Raw genomic sequence first — 26,473 nt, 5'->3', positions numbered from 1 at the left:
AAAAAACACGTCAAAGTCGGTCTCTGAGATCAAACTCTGTCTGGCCAGCGTGTAGCCGTGTACCCGGTCGGCTCGGTAACTGGTCGGCAAACATCTGGCTGCCGGTGCGACCGTCCAGGAACGAGTCCACAAACTGGCAGTGGTCCTCGCCGTGGCCCGTCTGGTCGCCGATGTTGTAAAACTTTCCTGCAAAAATACAAATATAATATAGAAATGGTATTTTCTCGACGCTGAAGGAACAAGAGCAAAGTTTTCATTCCAATTTTTATAATTTCATGTGACCTCAACAATGCTGCCTCAAATAATCTCTCATCTATAACCAATAGTATAAATGTTATTTATGGATTAAATAATGGAAACAGTACATCTTCTGAATGGAAAATCACAATACAACAATAAAAATAATGGTTGCTTTTGTCTGACTGGATGAATAAATAAATACATTTAAAAAATATATAATTTTTTAAGCAAATTGAATCAGATCAACTGGACTCGCAGACGTTTGACTCCTGATGCAGACTTCATCAGTTTGTGGTTTTTCTAACTAAATGTGGGGCCTCAGGTATTTACAATCTCGTTTTTACCACTTTCCACCGAATAAAATGCATCTGGAGCCACGAAACAGTTTTGCTGTATTTACAGGAACTGTTCGTTTTGGTTTGCATCAATGAAGTTTCACAGCTCAAATTTAAAACTGGCGACATTTGATTAAATTATTTGAGCTAAATGAATCCCCTTAGGTGTGATCGCCATTTGACTCTTTTAGTGATTTTCCATTTTTGCTCTTTACATGCAAATGTTAGTTCATGTAGTTTAGGCAGTTTTTTTATTTTTTTTATTTTAGCGGTCCTATCATTGTGAAGCAGAATTCACCAAGCGTTGGATAGTTCACCCATTAATAGAGAACGTGTGCTGGGTTTAGTGAGACAGGTTAGTTATACCCTACTGATGATGTGTTGTTGCAATAGTAATTCTATGCAACAACACATCATCAGTAGGTCACTTATCTTCACACTGAGTCACAGTTACAATAAGTTTTACATGGAATTTATATGGTTTTATATACTGCTTTTTATTTTCAGTTTACTCTATTTTTTATTCTTTTATTCTTTTCTGACTTGAAACTAGAGTACAATCTTAGTCCTGATGTGTTTCATAAAGGTTAAAGTGCCGTCATCTAAGTACATACAAGTATGTGTATTTTCAGTTGCAGTGATGCGTGTGGGTACGTTTGGCAACTCTGGCAGCCAAATATGATTTCATCACTTTCCACATGTATTTTGGCCGATCAAGGTGCTTTTAATGATTGAAAAGTCTAAAAATGTTGGCATTTCCTCAAAATACTCATGTAAACAGATTTGAGCACATGCTGTTCCGGGTTTTTATGTTGAACAACTTTTTGATGTGATGCATTTTTTAAAAAGTTTCTTTTCATTTGTTTACTTACAGATTTACTCTGTATTTCATGGAGTCTGATGCTTGATATGTGGAATGCATTACATTTTATTAATGAGTGCTGTTAGTGCTTATTATGTTTCTCTATGCAATTTGCTCCGTGCCCTTCATGGACTCAAATATTAACATTTAACAAGATTAGAGCAACAAAAGTGCAATTTCCTTGGTCGCCCCGCCATTTTTGTTGTCCCTATAGCAAAGCCTTTGAAAGACGTTAATAAAGGGATATTTTTGGGTTGAGTTGACGGTGTTGCAGAACACGCAGGGCTTTCCAACAACATCAAGGGAGTTCATGGAGATTCCTGCCAACATGTCTGAGATCATATTTTCACAAGTGATTTCCAACTTGCTCGTGGCCCCAGCGGTGTGTACGCACCATTGAGCGAGTCGCTCAGGTAGATCTTGTATCTCAGGGAGTTGCACAGCTGGATGCCCACAAACTTCCTGTACCAGGTTCTCTTCACGTACTGCTTGCCGTTGCATTCAGAGTAGGCATCGGCTTTGAACGGAAACTGAGTCCAGATGGCGTCTTTGCCTGAGGTGACAAAAAAAAAAAAAAAAGAAGAAGAAGAAGAGGAAAGCTTTAATGTGCTGCTTGTCTTCTGATCAGGAATTAAAACCGGAACTTTTCTGAGAATCAAAACAAGCCCACGTGAGCTTGGATGTGTGGATGAAAGGAATAAACTGAATTTACCTGAGACGTATTCGCTCACTCGTGGATCCGCTGCGAACACCAGGGAGAGGCACGAATTAATAAAGTCCTCAAAATGAGTCAGAATCAACACGCACTCACGAGAGATCTTGAGAGACAAACCCCAGACTCGTCTCGGAGACTCTTTGGCAGCGTTTTCACACTGTTTAACCCCAGAAGGCCGAGCTTTGATTGCTTGAGGGCAGGAGGCCAACACGGCGAGTCAAACAGTCCCCACTCGCTTGTTGTCATCTTGAGTTTAAGGCCAGCAGCTGATCAGCCGCTTTGTGATTGGCGCAAATAAAGCTTCCTTCAAAGCGCCCTGGCAGCCAGGTAGACGTGTCAGACACCAGCCTCAGAAGTCCTCTGGTTTGCTGATGAGACCCTTGAGTCTTAATCAGTCAGACCTGAGCACCATGTTGGAGTGATTTGACTCACTATAGTCTAACAGCCTGAGCCTCTAAGTATCTAATCACTGCCAGATAACTAATACAGACAGTGGCATTTTCATGCAGCTAATGAGTAGCTGGATTCTGTAAGCACACAACCTGCAGGATTGATTCGCCGGTGATGACACTTGCCTGATTCGGTGCTGAAAGACACGGGCTCCGTGGAAGGTCCGCTTCCCAGCTCGTTCTTCGGCGTTACTTTGAATTCATAACTGAAAGTAAACAGAAACCACCAGGACAGTTTCAAGCGCGCACGCAAACAAGACAAAAGAAGCATCCTAAACGTAGAACTTCTTGTTCCGAATCCTTTTTTCTCCGGAGGTGGGATACAAAATATTTTCATGTGCCTGACAGCTAAGAATGGGTTCACACAAACACACAAAGAGCTGATGGTTATTCCACGTGCTGCATTCAGATGTGCTGGCAATGGCCTGTCCAAGAAATCCAGCCCAGGGAACTCCAGATGCTCAAATCTAATTAAAACCCTTGTGACCCACTCCACCCAGATCCCCCCAGATTTGTGTCTCTCTGGCACTTTTCAATGTGCAAAACCAAACTCGAGTCCCACCAATGGCGGTGGAAGGGTGTAAGTGAATCGGCTGCAGGAGAGCTGCGGTGTTATTGAGTGCAATTCTATTGTTTGGGTCTAATCAGCACACAGGGTTTGTTTAGCAAAGACTTAAATGCTCAAACCTGCAGATTATCCTCTAACACCAAACAAGAGCAGCTGGAAAACAAAAAGGTTTGTTTGAAAATAAACAGGACTGCATACTTGCTCTCTGGTTTGAGATTCTCCACGGCCGTGTGCGTCTGGTTGGTGGTCAGTACTGACACCTGCTGACCGTTTGGTCCTTTCGCCGTTGATACGACTTCATACTCTGAGGAAAGAAAAAAGTAAAAACATCCCATCGGGGGTTTTAAAATCCCAAATTTCAGGTTTAAACATTTTTATTTATTTGCATGATATGATAGTTTGATGAGTGATGTAAACCTGAAGCAAAATATTTATTTTAGGAAACATCTGATTTACTTATCATACTCAGGTTTTATTTTACTTTTACGAGGGGAAAAGTGAACTGTTTGTCCTGGTTTACAAATTAGATTTACCAATAACAGATTTATAGCTTGAATTCAATTTTGCTTCTTTTACAACGTGAGTGATCAATGTAAAAGTCGTGCTGTTAAACAAGTCACATCAAATCATTCCTGACAAGGAGAAACACCAACTTAAATACCCAAACAAGACCAGTAAAGACTGTGTTTTATTGGGTACACTAGTGTGACACATGGTTTCCTAACATCATCCACTTTTTTTATTACGGTGACGGCAGAGTGAACAGCCGATAGTTTGAATATTCTCAGCATGAAACAATATTTCGGTCGTTTTAAAATCAGTAGCCTCTCGCACCTCTGGTCTCGTTGTCGGACTTCTCCCAGTCCAGAATGACGAAGGATGGGCATCCCTCCACAGTGACCACGGTGAGATTGGAGGGGGGCACTCGGGGAGGACCAGTCACGTTTTGATCGCTGCCTTCCTCATCGGGAAAGTAAGAGAGGGAGGAAGTGATGGAGCACGGCTCCTCGGGCTTCTTATCCGTCTTGTAGATCACATGTGGAGCTGAAGACGTAAGGAACAAGAGTTATGGTGTGTTCGTGTTGATAGATGGCGTCCGAACGTGAGCTGGAGACAGAATGTAGCCCTGGTGGAGTCTTACCTACAAAACGCTTCTTTCCCATAACGTCCACATCTGATGCAGGCAAGGGCCTGAATATGGAGGAGTTTTCATATATGTCAAAGCGACTGGCTGAAGAGGAAACAATAGAGCAGAGCTGGGGTTAGCGTGATGCGCCAGCAGCTCCTGGCAGCTCTCGCCGTCTTTATTTTTACAGCCCTGGCCCGGGTCAGCGAGCAGTCAGCCCAGCACCTGCTTTGGCTGCACTCACACAATTTTTAATACTCTGCTTTTAGTTCTGTCTTTCTGCCTTTATCTGAAGAGTGCACACACCTGCAGGCTGCATCACACAACGTATTCTGCTTTCTATCACAGGCATGCAACGACTGGACAACCAGCGACGCTGTCGTGTGTTCCCATCTTCATTCCAAGAGGCACTTCTGCACCCTCGTAAACAAAACCTCAGTAGAACGACACATAACAATCGAGAGTTGTGTTTACTGTTTAGTGCAGGTGCCAAGGTGGTCCACTGCTGACGACGTTCTTGCTTGGGTTTGGCTGTGACGAGAGGGAATGGCTTCAAGATGGACTCCTTGTCTCCTTGTTTCAAATCCATGGGTTTATCTGAGGACAGGGAGGAAGGAGAGAAGGAGGAGGAGAGAGAGAGGAAGAGGAGGAGGAGGAGAAGGAGGAGGAGGAGAGATCAGTTCTTCTCCCTCATCATCTGACTCACAGTCGTTCACAGTTGTGATCCATCTGCTCTGGCCATCCGCACCGAGCAACTCAGTGGCCTTTTCCTGGCTGCTGGGAGATCAGAGATCGCTTGCTGAGTAATATCTCTTGTGCTTTTTAAAAGGAATAAAGAGTTGCCAGGATGTATCTGCCGAGATGCCCAGCTGCAATCACACACATGCACGCATGCACACACGCACGCACGCACACGCACACGCACACACGCACACACACTCAAACTTTGTGCACACAAAGTCCCAAGAGGTGTTTAGGCAGTAATACAGCTGAGATGAACAGGGTTAAGCTGTTTTCTGCAATAATGTCCATAACAAATAGTCCGAAGTAACGATTTTCTTGAGCTTTGTAAGAGTCCTTTTTATTTGCAGAAGACAGCTGAAGGTGGCTTCTCGTACTGGGAAGGACATTAACACATTAAAGCCGGGGCCTGCTGGACCCTGTGGAAAAAATGTGGATCGGAACTTCGGTTGCACAGGAGATGGATGCATGTGGGACTAATAAACAAAGAAGATTTAATGCTTGCGGGGCTTTTGAAACAGAGTTTAGCAAGCATCACTCAGAAAATAAAACAACATGTAAAAGACAAGACTTTTATAGGCGGAGGGACGAGAAGGAAAGCAGCGATGCTCGCTGGAGGCGGTGTCAGCGAGGCGGACGGGTCTCATTTTGTTCTGGGCAAAGTTTGAAGGAACAGCTTGATCTTCTTTTTGAAAACACTCATTTGTTTTCATGATGTCAATTAGATGAAAAGATTGGTGTCATTTTTCCGTTTGAATACAAAGCTTCCCACAGAGACTGGAAACAGTTAGCATGACGCTATCTGAGCAAAACAAAAATCTTTTACCGGCGAAGAGCATCGATTAACTTTTTAGCTCTTCACTGTCATAACTATTGCTGTTGGTGAGGATCCTACACACTTCCTTTGCTTCGCATCACAATATTTTTGCCAAGTAACTTCGTTGAGAAAGGAGAAATATAATGTCATCAGTTGAAGCGGTGGTTTCCAAACTTTACCTCAGGCCAGTCAGCTGCCTTTCTGTTTCCTGAATGTTTGATACAAACTACAACAACTCTCCACACTCAATTCTGTTGAAATATGGTCAAATTGTCTCTCGGTGCAAAGGTTGCTTTTAAAACACAAATGTGCTCGGAAAAACCCAACAACCTCACAAAACCTGAACAGATGAGGTTGACAGGTCGGATTTTAAAGGCGATGGCGATCACATTGGTCATTGCATCGTTGAGCTGAACCCCCACACCGTGGAAACCACTGAGTCAAACGATGTGCAAACATCTCTGTTGAAACACAAGAAGCTGTTTAATTGTATGATGAAGGAAGCATTTAAATAGCAGGGGGTTTAATCTTCTCAGAGGTGTTGAAAGACTGTTTCATAGCTGCCTGCATAGACCCTCTGGAGTTTCTGCTGCCTGTTGGTGAGGTTTGTTACCTTTGGATGGAGTCAAACTAGTGGTTTCTTCCCGTCTTTGCGTGAGCTTTGAGCAAGAACATGTTTGATCTCGCTTTTATACTCAAAAGGCAGCTTGAACCAATTGGAAGCTTCTTGCATGTGCACAGCTAAAAGCAGAATATACTTAGTGTACTTTCAACGCGTTTGCCCTCACCGTGGTCACTAGGTTTCCCCACCAGGTTGGGTCTCTTGTTGCCAGGGACGGGAGGGCGCAGAACTGCTGGGAATCATGGGAAACAAGAGTCCATATCAGATTGAAAATTTCAAACTGAAAATGGCCAGGTTCTCAACACTGGAGAGGAGATACAAATCTGAAAACAAGCGTTGATTAACTGAACAGTGCAAACACGGTGAAGTGATGTCAGGTTTGAGGAGAGGAGGACGTTTAGGAGGGTGAGAGTCTGCTGGAACAGTGCGTGCACAAACACAAGCAAAACACAAGCAACAACAAAGCAGCCAAGGAGATTGCATGTGAAATGTCTCTGGTTCCATTTTCAAGTGTTGTCACAGAGAAACTACCTCAACCCATGACTAAGAGCCGGAGCTGTGAACCAATTCTTGAAATCCCCTTTAGAACAACTGTGGTATCTTGAAATTACAAAGAAACCATGGCAGCAGGTCAAAAAGTATATGACTCACAACTATGAAACATAATTTTGGCTCTCAAGCCAATTCACCAACAAAATATTCCACTGACTCCCTTCACACCACAGATTGTGAAAATAACAATGCTCCAGAGACGGTGTCCACATACGTTTGACCCAACTGCTTAACTCGGCAGCAGGAATTGAAGAGTTAAGTGGATAACATAACTACTCGGATTTGTAGGAAAAACATTTGAGCCACAAACACGTCTTCAGATTTCCTTCTCTGACAGCTCTGTTGTGAAATAGTGCTGTTGAAAAAGCTAAATCACTAGACATTTGTATTTCTTGAGACAGGGCTGAGAACCATTTCCTTTAAATGTTTCCTATCTCACTTGTGCAAAGATCACCCAGCTTTAAGAATGAATCTCCCTTTTGTGAGCATCCATTTCCATTGTAATTCCTCATTTCTTATCTTGGCGATTCAGCTGACAAGATACAGTAATTGTCCAAAAAATATTTCAATTGGACTCATATCCTCCTCTGTGGTGCTGACCTCCCCTTGGTTGGTATAAATCATCGATCTCTGGCATTTACAATGAAGAGAAAGGAGCTGAGGAGATCAAGACTACTTCGAACAACATCTGCCAACAAGTCTTACTGATTAACACTGAGAATACCAGCGAGGATGACCCCTGACCCACTGACAGCTAACGGCAAACATATGCTCACGCGCTCAGAAAGCTGATGCGTAAACGCCACACAAACACAGGGAGCATGGAGGGCTGATGGCTCAGAGCGGTGACATCGCAGGGTGAAGTGGGCGGAGAATGGGAACAATTATGAGGACGCCGCCGACGTGTCTGCCCACAACATCTCTGCAGGGTACACAGTATGATTAGAGTGGTTGACAGTTTCACCGGCAGGTGTGTTCAGTGTCTCCCTATCTGTCTCCCACTAAAGCCCCTCAAGGAGCCGGCCGGGCCCCTCGTCTGCCAAAAGCGCCTGACACTCAGCTCTGTGATTTAAAACAGCCACGGTGATGTGAGCGCTGCTTTCTGTCAGATAACTTCATCTCGAGGGCGAGAATGTGGAAATATATTCAACCGAAAATGGAGAGATTTATGGCCAGTCGAGAAAGATATTCCCACTGAAATACATACCAGTGTCTCACATCCCCGGAGTTCTTTCCTTTGCAACACATGCTAAGATTTCGTGGACGGGACTCGTGCATGGACACCTGCGTCTCACATATAAGCACAGCCTTGAAACAAGCTCAAGCTGAAGTGCCAGTGTGAAACAGAGCCCTGTACAACTGCTGTTGAGACGCTGTAGTTCCTCCCCAGCCGCACACTCCGGACCAGCTTCTACTACAATAAAGCTCTTTGTGGTCTAAGAGGCAATAATATTTGGTTGAATGTCAGTTACTTCAAAAAATTAAGAAACGTGAACTATGAGCAGATGGTGTCTTTTTTTTTTTTTTTTTTTTTTTTTTAGTTTAGTCACTGGGAGCTTTGTGCATGGATGTACAAGGTGGCAGGCAAAAACGGCTCTTCAGTTCTTTAGAGTTGCTTCCAGAGAGCCTTGCGACTCCTTGAAGACCTCTGAAACTGTCCAAGTTTCCAGAAATAACACACACCAGCTGTGACATGGGACTGAAGCGCAACCTCTCTTCATGACTCCAGGCTACAGGGAGTGAGCAGTGGCTCCATTAATGCATGTGGTCCAGACGTGGTTTGCATTTCTACTTGAGATGGATTCAATTACTCTAATTAACTGAGCCAGCCTGGCAGAATGGAAACAATATGAGTGACAAAAAAAAAAGGGCTCAGACTGCATTTACATTGCCCAATCGGCACACAAAAATGTATTTAAAATGATTTCAGCCAGCTGATTGCAGCTCCATATGTTCTGTAGACTAAATACAGTATATTGCAGAGAGGGCAGGTGAATGCCAAAATCATTGCTGCATATGGCTTCAGTCTCAGTCAAGTATAAGCCACTGGAACTGTACAAATCAGACCACACAGACATAGACCAGGCACAATCGTCACATCAACAGACAAGGATCACAGAGCAATGAGAGAATTGTGACAAAAGCACAGACCAGTGTGACTGCAGGGTGATTGGATGTAACAGTGCCTCTTTGGTTAGTGAGTGAGGAACACTGAAAGCTGGTTATCTTGGTTTGTGTTTACCAGATTTCTCTTTGGACCACACCCCAGGCTTATGAAGAGCATTGCCCTTATGATGCGCCCCACTGGCTGTTGGAAGGAGAGAAAGGTCCGTTATAAAAAAAATAAAAAAAAGTAGCGTGTCTTGATGACAAACATATGAACACCAAATAAACACTTTTGCCTCTTGAGGTTTTTACTGTTCAGTATCAGTGACTGTTCAGCTGCAGACATGATTGTGTGTGTGACCCGGTTCACCCGGTTGAGGAATTATAAAAGCAATTACTTTAAAGCATATCTAACCTTACTTTCATGTTTCTTGACTGTTGCTTCTATAGCTCATTCACCAGTATGTAGGTGTGTGTTAAAGAGACAGAGATGCAGAGAGAGAGAGAGAGAGAGAGAGAGAGCGAGAGACAGAGAGAGCGAGAGACAGAGAGAGAGAGAGAGAAGCTGCAGACTGAATTGTTTGCACAGTGCTTAACTTGGCACAGCTGATGTAAAATGTGGTGCGTCCTGGCCAGTGCCGTGGCCAGACTTCCCACCTGTGACCAGTGAGAGCGAACGTAAATCACGTTAACGATCCTGACCCCAGAGACACCACTGCTGCTCGTGGTGAAGGTGTGAAATACACACCGAGCACATGTGGCAGAGCGTGGGGAGCGTATGTACCGTACGAGGAGGTGAAGCAGAAGAGAGCAAGGAAAAAAGGAGAGGAAGTGCATTCATCGCAGGTCACTGAGCTAAATCAAAAGCCGCGAGCTGGCTTGTTGTTTTTCCGTAGCTGTTGATGCACAGCTGCGGACGAGCATGTGAGAGAGGGCTAAAGGGAGAGGGTGGCCTGAGGTGGCCGCTCAGGGGAGGAAAGAGAAAACGAAGAAGGAAAGTGAGTGCTCCTTTACCGCCAGGCGTGCTGGAGCTGTGAGAGGAGGTGACTGGCTTGGATGGAGAGAATGATCTGACACCAAGATTAGTAGAGGGAGGAGGGACCCGGCTGCGAGACACGGTGGTGTTTCTTCGTGCTGTAACTGATGAGCTAATGGGAGAACGAGGGGCTTCTGCAACCGATGACCTGAGGATGCCAGCACCTGGAGGAGCAAAAAATGCACCTGGAAGTTAGAGGATAATTCCACTCCTGAGCTTGGAAGCTTTACCTGGATGGAATAAATGAAAATGCACACCAGTTAATGTAAAACAGTGGACAATGGATGGAGTGACAGAGGAAGAGACACAAATGAGACCCAAAGCTAGTCAAAGTGCTCTGGTTGTGAGTGCGTAAGGGGTTAAGTGAGTGTGCTGTGCTGATAATGGAAGCACACATGGAGACAGGGACAACGACAGGGTGGGGTGTGTTGGGTGGCAGGATGGAGACGGAGATGTGGAAGCAGTGATGTCATCCAATGTTTGGATCCAGTGGAAACACGACTGTGTTCCACGTGGTGCGACGACAAAAGCAGAGATGGTAATGGGACAAACTTGTCATGGTGTTTACCATGATTATAACTACCAGCTTTGTCTGTAGCCAGGGCAGGTCTTGGTAGAGGCTTGCCCTCTTCTGGTGGACTAGGAGCTGTATGAAAGAAAACTCACTATTTATCTTGGATAATTTGTTCATAAGTGTATGATATGAGAATAAGTTTAACTTTTAAAGGAGGCATAATCTACTCTTGTCAGAAAGTCAACAGGACTGTTGGTTTGGAGATCAATGCAGTAGGGAAGGCATTTGATTACTGTTTCTATAATAAGTAATCTTGTGTCAAATGTGTGCTATACATTTAATCAAAAGATTCAATAATAATACAAATGTCCAGGTGCAAAAATCCCCTTTTTCAGCCTAGACGATATCAACAATATCTCAGGTTAGCCACATTTTTTCCCTAAATAACTCACTGGAAACGCACCACACACATATAACATGAATATGCCCCCTTTAAAATGTGTATCTTTAATAGGGTCCTAATTAATTGTGGATTGCTGATGGCAAAAAGGAAGGTCTTTACCAGTTGGAACTGATTGACTTGAGGTAACCTTGGTGGGATGAGAGGTGGTCCTGGTCTGAGGCTGAAACTGAAGCTCAGGCTGAGGCTGTGGTTGGGGATTAGTTGGAGGTTCAGTTTGGGTCTGGGCCTTCGATGGAGGCTGTGACCGGGGTTGTGACAGAATTGTTGGCTGAGATGGTTGGTCTCTAATTCTGGGCTTTGACGGTGGTTTTATTTGAGACTTTGGCTGCTTTTTTGGTTGAGGTTGAGATTTTGGCTCCTTTTTTGGTTGGGGTTGAGATTTTGGCTCCTTTTTAGGTCGAGGTTGAGAATTTGGCTCCTTTTTGGGTTGAGGTGGTAACTGGGGCTTGGACTGCTTTTTTGGTTTATGTTTTGGTGTGAGCTTGGGTTCGTCATAAATTATCCTTGATTTAGGTGTAGGTTGGGCCTCAGACTGCCGCTCGGTGTTGATTTGAGCATTATCTTGAGCTGTCTCTGGTTGAGTTTCAGTTTGGATTTGTTGCTGAACTGGTTGTGAGATTTTGGGCTGGGATGATGTTGTAGGTTGTGGTTTGGTAAGGTATACCCACTTTGCTGTTGTTTTGGGTTGTGGGTAGTTCTGAAGTATGGGCTGGATTGTAGTTTTGTGAAGTTGTTGTTTCTGAGGTGTAGGCTGGGTTGATGTTTGGAGTTGTGGCTGTGTTGTTGTTTGGGATAGCAGTCGGGTCTGAGGTCTGGGCTGAGTTGTTGTTTGTGGAAAGGCTTTGGCCTGAGGTCTGGGCTGGGTTGTTTGTGGAAAGGCTTGGGTCTGATGTCTGGGCTGGGTTGTTGTTGTTTGTGGAAAGTCTTTGGCCTGAGGTCTGGGCTGGGTTGTTGTTGTTTGTGGAAAGGCTTTGGCCTGAGGTCTGGGCTGGGTTGTTGTTGTTTGTGGAAAGGCTTTGGCGTGAGGTCTGGGCTGAGTTGTTGTTGTTTGTGGAAAGTATTTGGCCTGAGGTCTGGGCTGGGTTGTTGTTGTTTGTGGAAAGTCTTTGGCCTGAGGTCTGGGCTGGGTTGTTGTTGTTTGTGGAAAGTCTTTGGCCTGAGGTCTGGGCTGGGTTGTTGTTGTTTGTGGAAAGTCTTTGGCCTGAGGTCTGGGCTGGGTTGTTGTTGTTTGTGGAAAGGCTTTGGCCTGAGGTCTGGGCTGGGTTGTTTGTGGAAAGGCTTGGGTCTGATGTCTGGGCTGGGTTGTTGTTGTTTGTGGAAAGGCTTTGGCCTGAGGTCTGGGCTGGGTTGTTGTTGTTTGTGGAAAGTCTTTGGCCTGAAGTCTGGGCTGGGTTGTTTGTGGAAAGTCTTTGGCCTGAGGTCTGGGCTGGGTTGTTGTTGTTTGTGGAAAGGCTTTGGCCTGAGGTCTGGGCTGGGTTGTTGTTGTTTGTGGAAAGGTTTTGGCCTGAGGTCTGGGCTGGGTTGTTGTTTGTGGAAAGGCTTTGGCCTGAGGTCTGGGCTGGGTTGTTGTTGTTTGTGGAAAGTCTTTGGCCTGAGGTCTGGGCTGAGTTGTTGTTTGTGGAAAGGCTTTGGCCTGAGGTCTGGGCTGGGTTGTTGTTGTTTGTGGAAAGGCTTTGGCCTGAGATCTGGGCTGGGTTGTTGTTGTTTGTGGAAAGTCTTTGGCCTGAGGTCTGGGCTGAGTTGTTGTTTGTGGAAAGGCTTTGGCCTGAGGTCTGGGCTGGGTTGTTGTTGTTTGTGGAAAGGCTTTGGCCTGAGGTCTGGGCTGAGTTGTTGTTTGTGGAAAGTCTTTGGCCTGAGGTCTGGGCTGAGTTGTTGTTTGTGGAAAGTCTTTGGCCTGAGGTCTGGGCTGAGTTGTTGTTTGTGGAAAGGCTTTGGCCTGAGGTCTGGGCTGAGTTGTTTGTGGAAAGGCTTTGGCCTGAGGTCTGGGCTGGGTTGTAGTTGTTTGTGGAAAGGCTTGGGTCTGAGACCTGGGCTGGGTTGTTGTTGTTTGTGGAAAGTCTTTGGCCTGAGGTCTGGGCTGGGTTGTTGTTTGTGGAAAGGCTTGGGTCTGAGATCTGGGCTGGGTTGTTGTTGTTTGTGGAAAGGCTTTGGCCTCAGGTCTGGGCTGGGTTGTTGTTTGTGGAAAGGCTTGGGTCTGAGGGCTGGGCTGGGTTGTTGTTTGGGATAACAGTCGGGTCTGAGGTTTGAGAGAGGTTGTTTGTAGAAAGTCTTCAGTCTGACATCTGTGCTGGGTTGTTGTTTGTAGCAATGCTTGGGTTTGAGGTGTGTGCTGGGTTGTTGCATGTGGCAGTGATTGGGTTTGAAGTTTCAGTGAAGTTGTGAATTGGGGTTTTGGGGCCATCTGAGGGCTAGTTTGGGTTGTTGTCGGTGGAAGATGTTGGTAATGAAGCTTGGGCAGAACTGTTGTTTGGGGTTTAGGTTTGGTCTGTTGTGTTGAACTTTGGAGCTGTGGTTGGGTCTGAAGTTTGTCCTGTATTGTTGTATGGGGTAGTGGTTGGGTTTGCGCTTTGGGCCGGACTGTTGGCTTTTGACGTTTTGGGGGCTGAGGTTTGGGTGGAGTTGAATTGAGGTGTGGTTTGGTTAATGAGTTGGGTTGGGTTGTTAATTGAGGGTGTGATTGTGTTTGGGTATAGGTTTCGGGGGAAAAATTATAATTCACACTAGGAATTAGTTGAGGTGGTAGTTGAGATGGTTGGGGCGGTAGTGTTAGTAGGTGATACTGCAGTTGGACATGGGAATTTGGCTGAGGTTTTCCATCGGGCCTGAACAGGGGATTTTTTTGCGGCTGCGCTTCTTTTTTCTCCAGAATTTCTTTGGCTTTTGGCAGAGTTGCCATCGTGGCTGTTTTGTGTAATGGGGGATGAAGCTTGGGAGCTACTGGAGCTCCTAAGGAAGGACGCAAGCTGGGCTTGGCAAGGTGTCCTCCTCCTGGGTTGTGTGAAAAAGAAGAAAATATGGCTATGAAGCCAGAAATACCTCAGTGGAATATTCAATTTCACATATAGCAATAATGTATTGATAGAAATTTATCAAGATTATTTTATTGCATAGCAAATGGTCAAAAGCAAGACATTCGGGGAACAAGTGAATAACCTGAAGGCCACTGGCTCACTGATCAAATGCTACACTAAAACACTGGTTGTGCAATAACATCTACCTGGCATCAGTTTGATAGAATGAGTCCAATTTCAAAGGCAGGCAATCCATATGGAGGTATTCACAATGTAACAACCGTGTTACTACAGACAGACTGGGCCGCTCTGCTCAGGATGCCTGTGAGTGAAGGCCATCCAAATCCATTGGCTGTGCCTCTAAGAAGCTATGACACATGAGGGTTTAATAGTTGTTGATGGATGGCTTGGCGACCATTCAAAATTGGTTGTTCAATCTGATCACGTATTCACCTCAATCAGCTATTCAATTCCATATTTACAAATGCAGACCTGTTTTTAACCAAACTCTCCATTTGAAATGACTGATGACAGAAACAGGTACACATAAATAAAATGTCCTGAAGATGAAAGAAAAGGCAATAAGACTGGTCATTCTGAGGTTCCTGTTGGAGGGAGAGAAACGTTTGCTTCATGCAGTTTACGCATGCACTTTTCACACTATCATCTCCATTGCATGGCTTAAAAAAGCCCCAGTTTTGTAATCATTTAACATGGTCAAATCATAACAATAAATCCTGAAATTTAAATGTTCGACTTGAAAATGCCAATGCGATAAAACATTCAAATATAGTTGTGAGATTCTGAAAGGCATGGAAACGATACTATAAAGTGCTTTTGTTTCTTTAAGTTTTTTTCAATTGAAGTCACAACCTCTAGATCTAGTCATGCAAATATGCGATAAAAAGGCTGAATACAACCTACGTCATACATCATAAAGAAATCCACAACGCTTTCACAAAGTTTTGTTGATATTGAGAATAGGCCATGCAGCTGAAGTCATCTACCTCATCTGCATTACAACCCGAACAGTGGAGCGCTCACCGAGTTTAGCTACTCACCAGGAGTATGATGCTTTTACCCATGCAACTTTTAAAACGAGACACCGTGAAGCGTTGGCAGCCTCTGAATTAAAGTCCACTGAATCTATCATTGCACACAGCCACAAAACGAGCCATGAAGCTATCCCATAAAGAACCATGTTTAACTGTTTACCGATTGGTTGTTTGTAGACCATGGGAGGACGTGTGGGCCGGGTGGTGGACACAGATTCCTGTCTAGTAGTGGTGGTTGGAGCTGAGAAATATAATGCATGTTAGCAGACCTGAGAGAAACGTTATCACCTTATCTCCTGTAGAATGAAAAAAAGTCCATGTAAATAGTGCAACTTTTTGTTGAAAAGAAAAGGAAAAAAAAGTTACATTTTCCAGCAGGATAGAGATAGAGAAGTAAAGAAGGGAAAATTGTCAGATATACTCCCCCAGTTTAAAACCAGAAAAGTAAAAGGATGAGATGATTTGTAATAGAGCAATAAAAATGCTAAGGCTCAAAAACCAACACAGACAACATTAGAGATTAAAAGACAGACATTTGACCATTCCTGCAAAGCCAAACTTTCTGTTTACTGGTCAGTTTACATCCTAACCTTCAGCTTTGGTCATGAACGTTGAACCACTGAAATAAGTTTTGTCTTTGTGAGAGAGTGAGGGAGAGGCTTGAAGTTACTCCAGTTGAGGAGGTTCAGGCATCTTGTGCATTAAAACCAGACATAATGCTATACAAAGAAAACACTGTGAGTGTTACAAGAGCTCAGGAACCCTTCCAGAAAACACTTTCTATGGTCCCACTTTGCTGTGCAATTCATAAATGTAACTAAAGCTGTAGCTACCATGCAGAGAAGAAACCATGCATGACCACAGTCCTAAACCACAAAAGGACTGAAGCAAAGTGGAGCTCCGACATTTGTGATGACAACAATCCAGCAAACTAAAAGTGATAAAACCATTAAAAGCCAACATTTCCAATCAAAGTAGGCTACATACTATCTATATCACGATCAGCTTACACATCTGGGAAGACATTATTATTACTGAGCAGAATGAGGATTTTTTTAGAACCTCGTCATCTCTTCACCCATTGTGTTTCCGAGAAAAGGTCTTCGGTGTCTCAACAGGGAAAATCTAAACCACACCCTGCATCCATCACTACCAAAAGGCTTTGTAGACTCCAGATAGTGAACTGGCCTGTCTGCAATTTAACCTTTTCCCCACTGGTAATGTTGGCATATCATAACTGTAATCTCTGGCAAACAAGGTCTTTTGAGAAGTTAGAATCAACATCAGACCAAAACAGGCAATATCACTGACAGCAAATGGTCTCAACAAATCTCAAATAGCACAAAGGGTTTACAAGAAGACTGGATTCTACACGGTGGTATACTTATGTACCGCTACCATCAAATCCCCAAAAAGCAAATAGTTCACATGGAATGCTAAAATGTCTTACTTTCAACCTACTGCATGTTGTTTATGTCCTAAAATGAATGAAATGTAGGTTCATGTGCATCATGGCATATTATAATTCGTATTTTCTCCTCCATAATTTTCTTTGGACTGGGGGATGTTTAGTCCAGAGCTCTTTCTGACCTCTGAACTCGACTGTAGATCAGAAAAGTCATTACCAAGAGTGGTCTGTTGGGCTATGTTCCTGGAGGAGGGCTGTCGGCCCCGGGTCTTGTTATGGACAACTGACAAGGACAAAAGACAAATCAAAGTCAAGGACATACAGGTTGAGACGCCTTCATTCACCTTCATTCCTGAAAGAAAAAAGCTATAAACTATCTCATAAAAGTATGAATGTATGGGATTTATATCTCATTTCTTCATTTCAGTCTGGCACTCAGTGCAGACGCACGCTGAGGTTTGGGCTGACAACGAGTGTGCTGTTGAGATAATATCCCTTGAAGTTTTTTTTTTTTTAAACATATCAAAGTTCATTCTTGTCAGGGAAAACATTTTTTGTATAAGTTGTTCATCAACTCATCACAGTGAAGAACTGCCCTGTTCTTTCTTTGAAGGTTTTCACACTGAAAGCATCAACATCCTGCAAACTGAAACCCGGCAGTGCGGCTGGAGACAAGCAGTGAAGCCTTCTCACGTCACACCGAGTCTTAAATCAATGCTCATTATACGCTAACCCATCAAAGCATAATGAGCTCCCAAATGAACATTTTACATGGCAGGAAAGAATAACTGCAGTTTAGGAAAAAAATAAGAATTTTTGTGCATAAAACTCACAGGAATGCACTTAAATTCTGTTGAGCGTATTACTTTGTGCTAAGCCTGGCTGCAATCTATAAACAGCTCTTTTGTATTTGACTGCACCAGTAAACCAGCAAAGAAGTGGACATTGAAACAGTGAGATTTGATATGATGAGGTTCTGTCTGCAAGACAAATGAAAAATCAGATCTGTAGTTAAAATTCTTCCAAGACTGAGTCTTAAAGCAGGGGTCACTGAAAAGGACTGAAACAGACATTGCTGAGCAGTAATAAATTACGGTACATCATAAAACTTCTGTTTCTGTAATAAATAGGGTTCAGTGGGTTAGACCAAAAGCAGAATGTCTCCAGGGCTTACCGTGCTGAGGGGAAAAGGGGAAGGAGTGGGGGCCCGGCGTTAAGGGTTTCTGTTCGATAAAGGAGAGAGAAACAGCGGGAGGAAGTGGTCATTAGTCTCCGTGATCATCAAGAGTCAAAGTATCAGCATTGTCTTTCCACGCTCTGCCTCTTTTCCTACATTACATAACTGGAAGGTTTTGTGTTCCATGTCAAGTTGGTAAAGAAGAAGCTCGTGATTCAAAGTTTCCCCCGTGGAAACGAAAGTCCTGCGGCTAACTGCTAACAGCTGCGATGTTTTATGATTTGAGCTCCAGGCGCACGTGACGGAGCAAACGGCCCGTCAAGAAAAACCGGTGCCACCTTTCCTCTCTCAACTCATTTCAGAACTGTTTCCTCCCTTATCCATCCAACTCATCTCCTATTTATCGGCTCGCCATTTCATTCCGCTCCAGGAGTTCCGCTGGTGCCAGACTGCTCACTTTGGCTGCACTGATAGCGTTTCCACTCAGCAGCTGGATGGAAAACTAATGAGGCAAACAACCCTGAGAACAGCAGACGCTCAATATAGTGTACAACGGCACTGGGAAGCAGATTGTCTGTTATGACGGCACACCCAGCACTCAATAAGAGGATTTTTTATTTTTTTATTTTTTTTTAAAGAGATGGACCAGTGCCGTCTTCTCTTGCATGTTCACACATCACCATCATCATGGGCATCTAACCCATTTTAGTTAAATTTTCAGTTCACACGCAGCCCATGTTGCTCTTAACGGGGCAGAAAAAAATAAACTATCAATAGTGACGACTTCTTTTCCTTTAGTTTTACTGGTGGCCCAGAGCAGGGAGCTTGAGACGGAAAGGTCAAGGTTCAAATCCCATCAGGTAGGCCATTCAGTGTGAAACCTGTTACGAGCAAAATATGTGGAAAGAAGCAGTTTAAAAGGTGATCATCAACAGTTTTAGTGAAAAGAAATAGTTATTTTCCCAAACATGTCTGCATTTTTCTCTCCGTTTCCTGGTTTACGCAACATTTTTAAGTGAAAACTTCCAATGCAGTTTGGGCTTCTGTTTACACGACAATGGTGCTCGGAGTAACTGAAAACATCACTTTTTTTGAAAATTGCTTCTAAGGTGGAGTTTTTTTGAAAAAGCTTTGACTTTGTCGCCATGTAAACGGAGGGCAAAAATGCAACTTTTCTAAAATGCTCCTTGTGCATATGGACACCACAGCCCCAAGAAGCAGTTCGTCTGAACAATAACATCATTGCTTTCCTCCAGAGCCAGAGTTCAGTTCTGGGTCTGAGTGTTATGTTATATGGTCCCAAATTCAGAATAGCCGGTTTTGTTTTGTTTTATAAATCTATTTATTGAAACATGACAAGATAAATAATAATAATAAATCATAAATAAATAATAAAGTCTACATTTTAAACTCTGCAAAGTCATCCCACTTGCCAAATTGGAACCTCTTGACACTATTATATAGATAACTAATGTTTCTATTCACAGTGATCTATAATATCTGTAAATCTTTGGCATTGTTTCGATGAAGAAATATAAATACCTCAGAGGTGATTGGGGGCTTAAAGATTTTCCTGATGACCTTCTCTGCAAACACAAGAGAAAAATCCGTAAATTAGTTCAATATAAACAGTAAAAAGAAAAGTAACTGACTGAAACCACATTTCCAATAGGCTTTGTTTCATCTTAGAAAAACCTAAAGCAGTGTGTAAAGGTGCATATGCATACCATATTCTGTGTATGAATATAATGTCACTGGAGGCAACCCCATGTTTAACACCCATAATGTCCCATTATCTGTTAAATAATCCATTAAAGCACTATCAAATAGCTTCAGGTCTGCTTAGCAAAAATAAAATACTAAAGTTTTTACAGATTTTATGGCAAGAACAAACACAATAAAGAGATATTACAGAACAAAGCACTTTTCATGTAAAAAATATTAAAGTTTTTATCTACTAGATTAAGTGCTTCAGTTCATAAAGCAGCAATATTTCCAGCTTTTTCTCCATTATTTTGCCAGCTTGTACATTAATTTTAAGTGAGTAAAGAATCAATAACACATTGAAGTATTTCAGTATCCCCTCTCCCCAAAGAGCAGAAACACATGTGAATTTTTTTTTACAATAATAAAATATATACTTCACCGTGCATACAAACAGATGTGGAGGATGACTTTGTTTCTGTTTTTATTATTGCGAGAAATAAAAAACTGGCCTTCGTGGATTTTTGTTGAAGACACCGGCTTTATCTAAAGACGCTGCTTCAGATTAACGGCGGCCATGGCAGGCAGCGTCATGGTGAATCTCACGTACCCTCCACACCCGAGGAGCTGATATTGTGGAAGACCGGCCGGCTCCACGACCCGGTGCCGTCCTTCGAGGAAGGCTGGACACCGAACTCGTAGACCGTGTTTGCCTTCAGATTGTCGATGACGGTGTCGCTTGTCGGGCAGATCCGGTAGTTCCACTTCCGGCTCCTCTCGCGATAGCGCACCGTGTAGTGCCTGAATGCAGGGGAAACCACGACAAACCGTTAAAAACAACTCCTCATACATTAATAACTGCATCTATAAGGAGGGAAAAAGCATCTTGTCACTCGTTTAATGTTTTCACAGATAAATATCATCCGTATTTCTTTTCTGCTACCTGCTTAAGCTTTCATGCTGATATTTCAACAATGGCAGATGGTACGCCCAAATGCATTCACTGAGTTGAATGTCTGGAATTGCATGTGTCTCAGTTTACGTGAACTTTAAAGTCCGGACACACCGATGTATACCGGTACTCCCCATTCATAGTCAACATAAAAAATTAAGTGAGCATGTCTGTCTACTGTACTTTAGTACCAAATGACAATCTTTTCTTTTAGTTGTCTTTATCTCCCTGCCACATATGTTGCGTGGGTGAACTTCTTTCCGAAAGTCGTGTAAACAGACTCTTCTGGATCTGCAGCTCAGTAACCTGAGAAACTTTGGGGAGTCTTTTATGTTTTTATCTCTTTTAACAGAGTTTCTGCACCAAACACATGCGTATGAATGAGAGAAAGACTTATTCCACCATCTGTTGACAGGATTATCATGACAGAGTATAAAAAAAAACCCCAGAAAGCTTTAAAAGTGCTTTAGTATGGTCCATGTTGGCCACCTTTCTATGTTTGCTCAGAGCCACAGGCTTTTAAATTCTGCATACGGGAAAGTGTGTGGCAGTAAAGTATGAATTATTGTTTCGGAATCACAGTAAGTTTTATATTGTAGTTTATCCTGTTTGTTAACGGCCGTCACCATTGGCAGAATAATAAGGCAGTTTTTCTGTGAGTCCGAACTGCAGACACACGCTGAGGTATTCCAAGATGAGCGTCAGGCTGTGTCTTAATCCATCAGCTCGGATTGGCTCCAGCACCCTGCGCTACCCTGGGATGGATGAAGAGACGTAGAAGATGGATGGGTAGATTGATTATATACAAAATTAGTGTGGCAGTCGATAAATATAAATAAATATCCAATAAATAATAAACATTTATAGATTTGTGTTCAAATAAGCAAAAACACCCCTTTTTATGTTACATATTTTTCCCAGATTATCTCGTGATAAATATCTCCATTTGACACTTTTACTGGCACCAGTTTGTGAAAAAAGTTCAGCAGCTGAAAAAATCTAAACAAACGCAAAAATTGACGCGCACAAAATATTTTTCTGTCATTTCTGATCACGAGAAGGAACATTTACTCTTTGATTAATCTTAACTTTTATTGGCTAGTGGTCAGTACTAACAAGATTATTTGAAAGTATCTGGGAATTGTGTAGAGCAGAAGTGACTCGAGTTTCAAAAAAGATACCGTAGATGAAGTCCAAACCTTTTTCAAGCTCTATTTAGTGTTAAATTCAGAAGTACAGTACAGCGTGAGTTTCATGTGTGAGCCATAATCCATGATATCTTAAGTTTCTGAGACAATCCACCACATGTGACCCGATGGCCATAATTTGGACGCCTCTTGTGCAGATTTGAGAATAATAAGCGAGCTCACCCATCGTCCAAACATTCATCCATGATATTGCCTTCATAAGGGGTGTTCAGCAGCGTCCCCCAGGACAGGAGAACTGAGGTGGGCGTCACCGACCCGATGACCAAATGTAGTGGCCTCTGCAGTTGGACTTTCCCTGAAGGAAAACGTTTTTTTTATTTAATGTGCATTTCACTCTTATTCACCGTCACATTTTGTTTCTCGTCATGTCATCTTGGTAAGTTGTCTTCGTTTAACTAATTGTACCTGTGCAGTGCTTTTTCACTTCATTGGTGGGAATGGGCTGGACGGCGATAAGGTACTTCGGCTCAGCATCTGAAGACAAAACGACAATTGTATGAAACACAAGTACTCACAAACATTCAATTTAACTTTGAATGCATTCATGAAAATGTACAGCCCGGCTTTGGCTTGAAGTTCAAGTTGGGCGGCCTTTCCTACCCATCTCGGACACGTATGGCCGCCCGTCCACGGGCAGGGGAATGAACTGTTTGGAGAACATGCTGCTGCCGTAGCCCAAGATGTAACCCTCAAGCTTGGTGCCCGGGTTGGGACGCAAAAACTTCATCACGATGGTGTCTTCTGTGGCACTAATGCGGACTTTCATGTTCTGGCGCCGTACTGCAGAGGCAGGAGAACACATCATTAAATACACTAAACGGCAAAGATTTACTCATCGTCTTGGTTTTTTTTTTTGGAAGTATTCAGCATCAAGACACGAAAAAGAGAGCAAATAACAAAAATGGAAGTTTGTAGGTCATTAAAATGTCTTTGTTGTTTAAGTTTCATGACAATAAGAGCCTCAAAGTTTCAAATAGGAACAATAAACCCCTTACAGGTAGAAACACTCTGTGCTGGTTCTGGACAGGAGACAATTCTAGTACTAATTTATAAGGAAATGCTGGTCTGCAGCAAAGAATCTTATCTGAAAAGAAGACATTGCTTTTCACATGAATATTTCTCTATAATATGAGGGTAAAACAGAAGCAGTTGACAAAATTGGAACTTGCTGTCCAGACAAAAAACTATGTAAAAGCATCTTCTTTAAAATTGCCTGCAGATGGTAGCCCGACATTTGACATTTTCTGTACTTCATATTTTCCTTTGTTTACCAGCAAACTGAGCACAGGTTCTTGTGCACAGCTGCTGAGCGGTTCGCAGACAGACGCACACACACACACACACACACACACACACACACACACACACACACACACACACACACACACACACACACACACACACACACACACACACACACACACACTAAGGTAATGACATGGCTCTGCTGTGGCTCTGAGTGCTGTGGAAAAGCAAAGCAGAGTTTTGGAGGTTTTTAACCTGAACTAATTAATAAGTGGCTCCGGGACCGGCGCTGAACCTGCATCTGGTTCTTGGTGGGCACGCGGAGGAAAATGTGTGATGAGTATTAGTCATGCGTGTCGTGGTTTATTCAATTGTGTCGTGAAAGTAACTGGATATGCTCGAATTTAAAATCTGAAACCATCAAGCAGGTCCGCTTGTCTTCCTGCTACAGTGGTAAAGCTCATGTGTGCTTGGGGAGGCAGTTTGATTTTGAGATTTCAAGGACATACATACACAAAATCCCCAAAAGATCTGCATCATAAGAGCAGAAGATCAACTCAAAGACAGCATTGCAAGAGATAAATGTTACTGTATTTGACCAGTTTGACAAAAACAGAATAAAACGAGGCAAATGCTTCACTGAGTTGAATAAATGTTTTCATTTTAATGACCTGGACAACCTTCCAGATTCCACACGTCTGCTTTCCAGTCAAAGTAGACTTGCCGCTGCTTTCGGCTCTGTTGAAGCGTAAACGAATAGCTGTGGCTTTATTAGGCAGATACAAGCCCCGGAGCTTTGCCCCACTAAGCTCTCCGTGTCTCTTCGATAGGAGAGCTGCAAATAACAAGACTATAAATGTTGATGATCTCCCACTTACAAGCATGTGTTTATTTTACTAGATCTGTGACTGTGCTCATAAGTGTTTCTCAATAGACGCCATAAATCAACTCTTGCTATCAAAACGTGAGCTCAGTGGTGCTGCGGGTCAAACTTGTGTTGACTTGACAAGAAAATGGTGTGAGATAAACACAGAATGTTTCTCTAACACATGACTTCTCTGTTGCAAGTGATTTCTGCAGAACACACTCCCAATCAGCGGAGTCTGGGGACGGACGTCAGATGAGGCCAGGCACTGGAGGGTGGGTCGTAATAAACCAGAAACCAAGACAAGTTACAAATCAGATCATTTTTCCTGGTCTCTAATCTTGGCCGGAGAGGCGCTTGGCTCTCCACGAGGCGAAAACCCATAAAATACAAAACACACAGTCGACAAAACTGTGATGTTTCTGCTATTGACCTACTTAGGGGTGATTAGAAGTGAGGCATTTTGAATGGAGCTGATTTAATGAGCCTCATACCTTCAGAACATCACAGGACTAAATGAGCTTCATGTGTACAAAGCAAACGAGTGAAGAGGTCATATGGTCAGGCTTGAGGCACGAGTCGGTAAGTGGACAAACTTACATTTCACCACTCAACAGGCAGGATTAATGAGATGAGGGGAGTTTCAACAGGCTTATTGCTGTCAGCACATGTAAAACAAACATGGCAGAACAAAGCTGGATGAAACGTGTCGAGCTGGCATGACAAACCATTACAGGTTATCAAATAAAGTTGGTTTGGACTGATCCTGGCTTGAGCTTACTCAGTGTGCTTTAAATCAGTGACTCACATCATTCTTGAATCAAGTTATTATAAAGAGTGGCTTGTTAATGCCAATTAAACATATTTTTTCAGCATCTCTTCTGCTTCTTTTGTTGTTGTTTTTTTTGTAGTGGAAGTCACAAATGTGTCTGCACGGCCAAAAACACTCATTCCTCACAGTCATCAAAGTCTAAAACAATTGTCTTTCCACTGAGATTACGACTCATGCTATACCCTGCACAGCACATGTCCTTGGCTCGTTTGTCAGCACAAAAATAAAATAGTGGAACTTAGCGAGAGGGGGAAGCCCTGGATCCGAAAAAATATCTTTATACTTTTTCCAGCTATGCATTTCCTATCAGAACTGCCTTTGTTGAGATTTTCCCATCATTATTTCCAATAAAGCATGAGTGAGATGAAGATAATGGAGAGACTCAAGCATTAGGAAGCTTCTGGCAATGTGTACTAAAGCTGAGTACAAATAAACAACGAGCTTTGCCCTGTGACAACCTGCCTTATTCTGGGGCACACAGTTAGCGACTTATCCGAATTTTCCAGAGTAAAGTAAATTCAAAGAACAAAGCAAATTAAAATGCTGATGTTCAAGTAAATCTACAGCGCAAAGGGAAACATTTACCTCCAGTACCAATGCAAAAAGTTTGTTTAGTGTCTTTGTTTGGACGGGTTGTGATGAAAATAATGATTGTGTCTGACCTGATTATAATACATAACATCATTCACAACCTCATCATAAGAAATGTAACTTCAGCCAAAGAATAATTCCATATCCATATTCCCTGTTATAACCGAGAATGGAAATCCTCATTGGAAAGTGGATCAAATAACAAAGGCACAGAAGAGCTCTCAAACCTAAAAGGCAGGTTGCAAGTCGACCAGAGAGTGATGGAAACAGACCAATGAGAAATGTCCTCTGTGGTGTAAATCGTCATTTTGTGTCTTGGACCATCTCTGGGTTTAGTCATGGACAGTATAAGAGCTGGGGGTGCCGTTCCATGTTGGCCCCGGGGGCCATCATCAGTCCTCGCTAATAACCAATCTATCATTGTGAAACATCTGGAGCAGCAAACATGAGGTAAGGATAGAAAAAAAAAAAACTGCCAATGAACCATCATAAGTCTGTGATTTATACATTTCTTCTGCAAACAGTTTAAGAAAATTAATTCCTACTCACAGCAGGGCAGAGGTACATAATACTGTATACTACCAGTATGTACACTATATTATTATTATTGTAGCAAAGACCACTATCCTCATGTGAAACATGACAGTATGAGCAGTTTATCTACTTGTGCATCTCCAGGAAGAAAATAAATCATCACTAAATACTCTGCAAGCAAGTCAATCACAACACTGAGAGTCGATCAATAAACCTGTCAGGTTGTGATATAAACAATGCCACGAGAGTCAATAAACATTCCTCCGATGAAGTCCTCCTGATTTAGACTGAGACCAACAGAACATTGTGCTGCTGGCCTGAAACAGAAAGCTGTGGCGAGAGGGTCTCCTCTATCGTCTGCAGTGGCGATCAAACCTCTGGGCAAGGCACTAAGGTCAATGGAGGTGTCATTAAAATGCACACCAGCTTCCATCAGCTGCAGCAAATCATGACGGTTTTGGTGTTTTGCAAAAATAAACACTGACACAGGAATGTGCACAGTATATGCAACTCTCATTTTAATAGGTCCTGATTCACTGTGTGTAGCCGTCAAGCCGCAGATTTCCACCACTGGCAGCTTTCGTTCTCCTCCCACGGATCATGACACATGAGAAGGGCTGCATTGGAAGAAATGCTCTCAGAGTACAGACTGATGTCATCACGGTACTTTTACACTGATGTGTGAACAAAACAAAACAAAAAACTAAACTAAACTGAACTAAAGAAACTGTAACTACTTGGAAAA

The 26,473-nt window shown here is 43.0% G+C and overlaps 1 protein-coding gene across 1 annotated transcript in view; it reads right to left on the bottom strand.

Moving 5' to 3' along the window:
• Positions 1 to 26,473, bottom strand: part of abi3bpa (ABI family, member 3 (NESH) binding protein a) — a 30,892-nt gene that overhangs the window by 1,011 nt on the left and 3,408 nt on the right. The window contains exons 2-22 of the mRNA XM_080497796.1: positions 22,262 to 22,441; positions 22,067 to 22,135; positions 21,824 to 21,956; positions 20,112 to 20,302; positions 19,340 to 19,383; positions 17,795 to 17,843; positions 16,838 to 16,903; positions 15,373 to 15,453; positions 11,246 to 14,134; positions 10,738 to 10,815; positions 10,148 to 10,333; positions 9,270 to 9,335; positions 6,642 to 6,707; positions 4,770 to 4,892; positions 4,311 to 4,400; positions 4,004 to 4,213; positions 3,368 to 3,473; positions 2,728 to 2,807; positions 2,150 to 2,179; positions 1,832 to 1,990; positions 64 to 186 (exon numbers count right to left, since the gene is read on the bottom strand). Of these exons, the coding sequence (XP_080353922.1) occupies positions 64 to 186; positions 1,832 to 1,990; positions 2,150 to 2,179; positions 2,728 to 2,807; positions 3,368 to 3,473; positions 4,004 to 4,213; positions 4,311 to 4,400; positions 4,770 to 4,892; positions 6,642 to 6,707; positions 9,270 to 9,335; positions 10,148 to 10,333; positions 10,738 to 10,815; positions 11,246 to 14,134; positions 15,373 to 15,453; positions 16,838 to 16,903; positions 17,795 to 17,843; positions 19,340 to 19,383; positions 20,112 to 20,302; positions 21,824 to 21,956; positions 22,067 to 22,135; positions 22,262 to 22,441 (5,019 nt within the window). The remainder of the gene's footprint in view (positions 1 to 63; positions 187 to 1,831; positions 1,991 to 2,149; positions 2,180 to 2,727; positions 2,808 to 3,367; positions 3,474 to 4,003; positions 4,214 to 4,310; positions 4,401 to 4,769; positions 4,893 to 6,641; positions 6,708 to 9,269; positions 9,336 to 10,147; positions 10,334 to 10,737; positions 10,816 to 11,245; positions 14,135 to 15,372; positions 15,454 to 16,837; positions 16,904 to 17,794; positions 17,844 to 19,339; positions 19,384 to 20,111; positions 20,303 to 21,823; positions 21,957 to 22,066; positions 22,136 to 22,261; positions 22,442 to 26,473) is intronic.

This window comes from Blennius ocellaris (assembly GCF_963422515.1).
Source record: "Blennius ocellaris genome assembly, chromosome: 6".
Lineage (NCBI taxonomy): Eukaryota > Metazoa > Chordata > Actinopteri > Blenniiformes > Blenniidae > Blennius > Blennius ocellaris.
The sequence above is the reverse complement of the archived record's forward strand: the minus strand, read 5'-3'. Positions and strand labels throughout refer to the sequence as shown.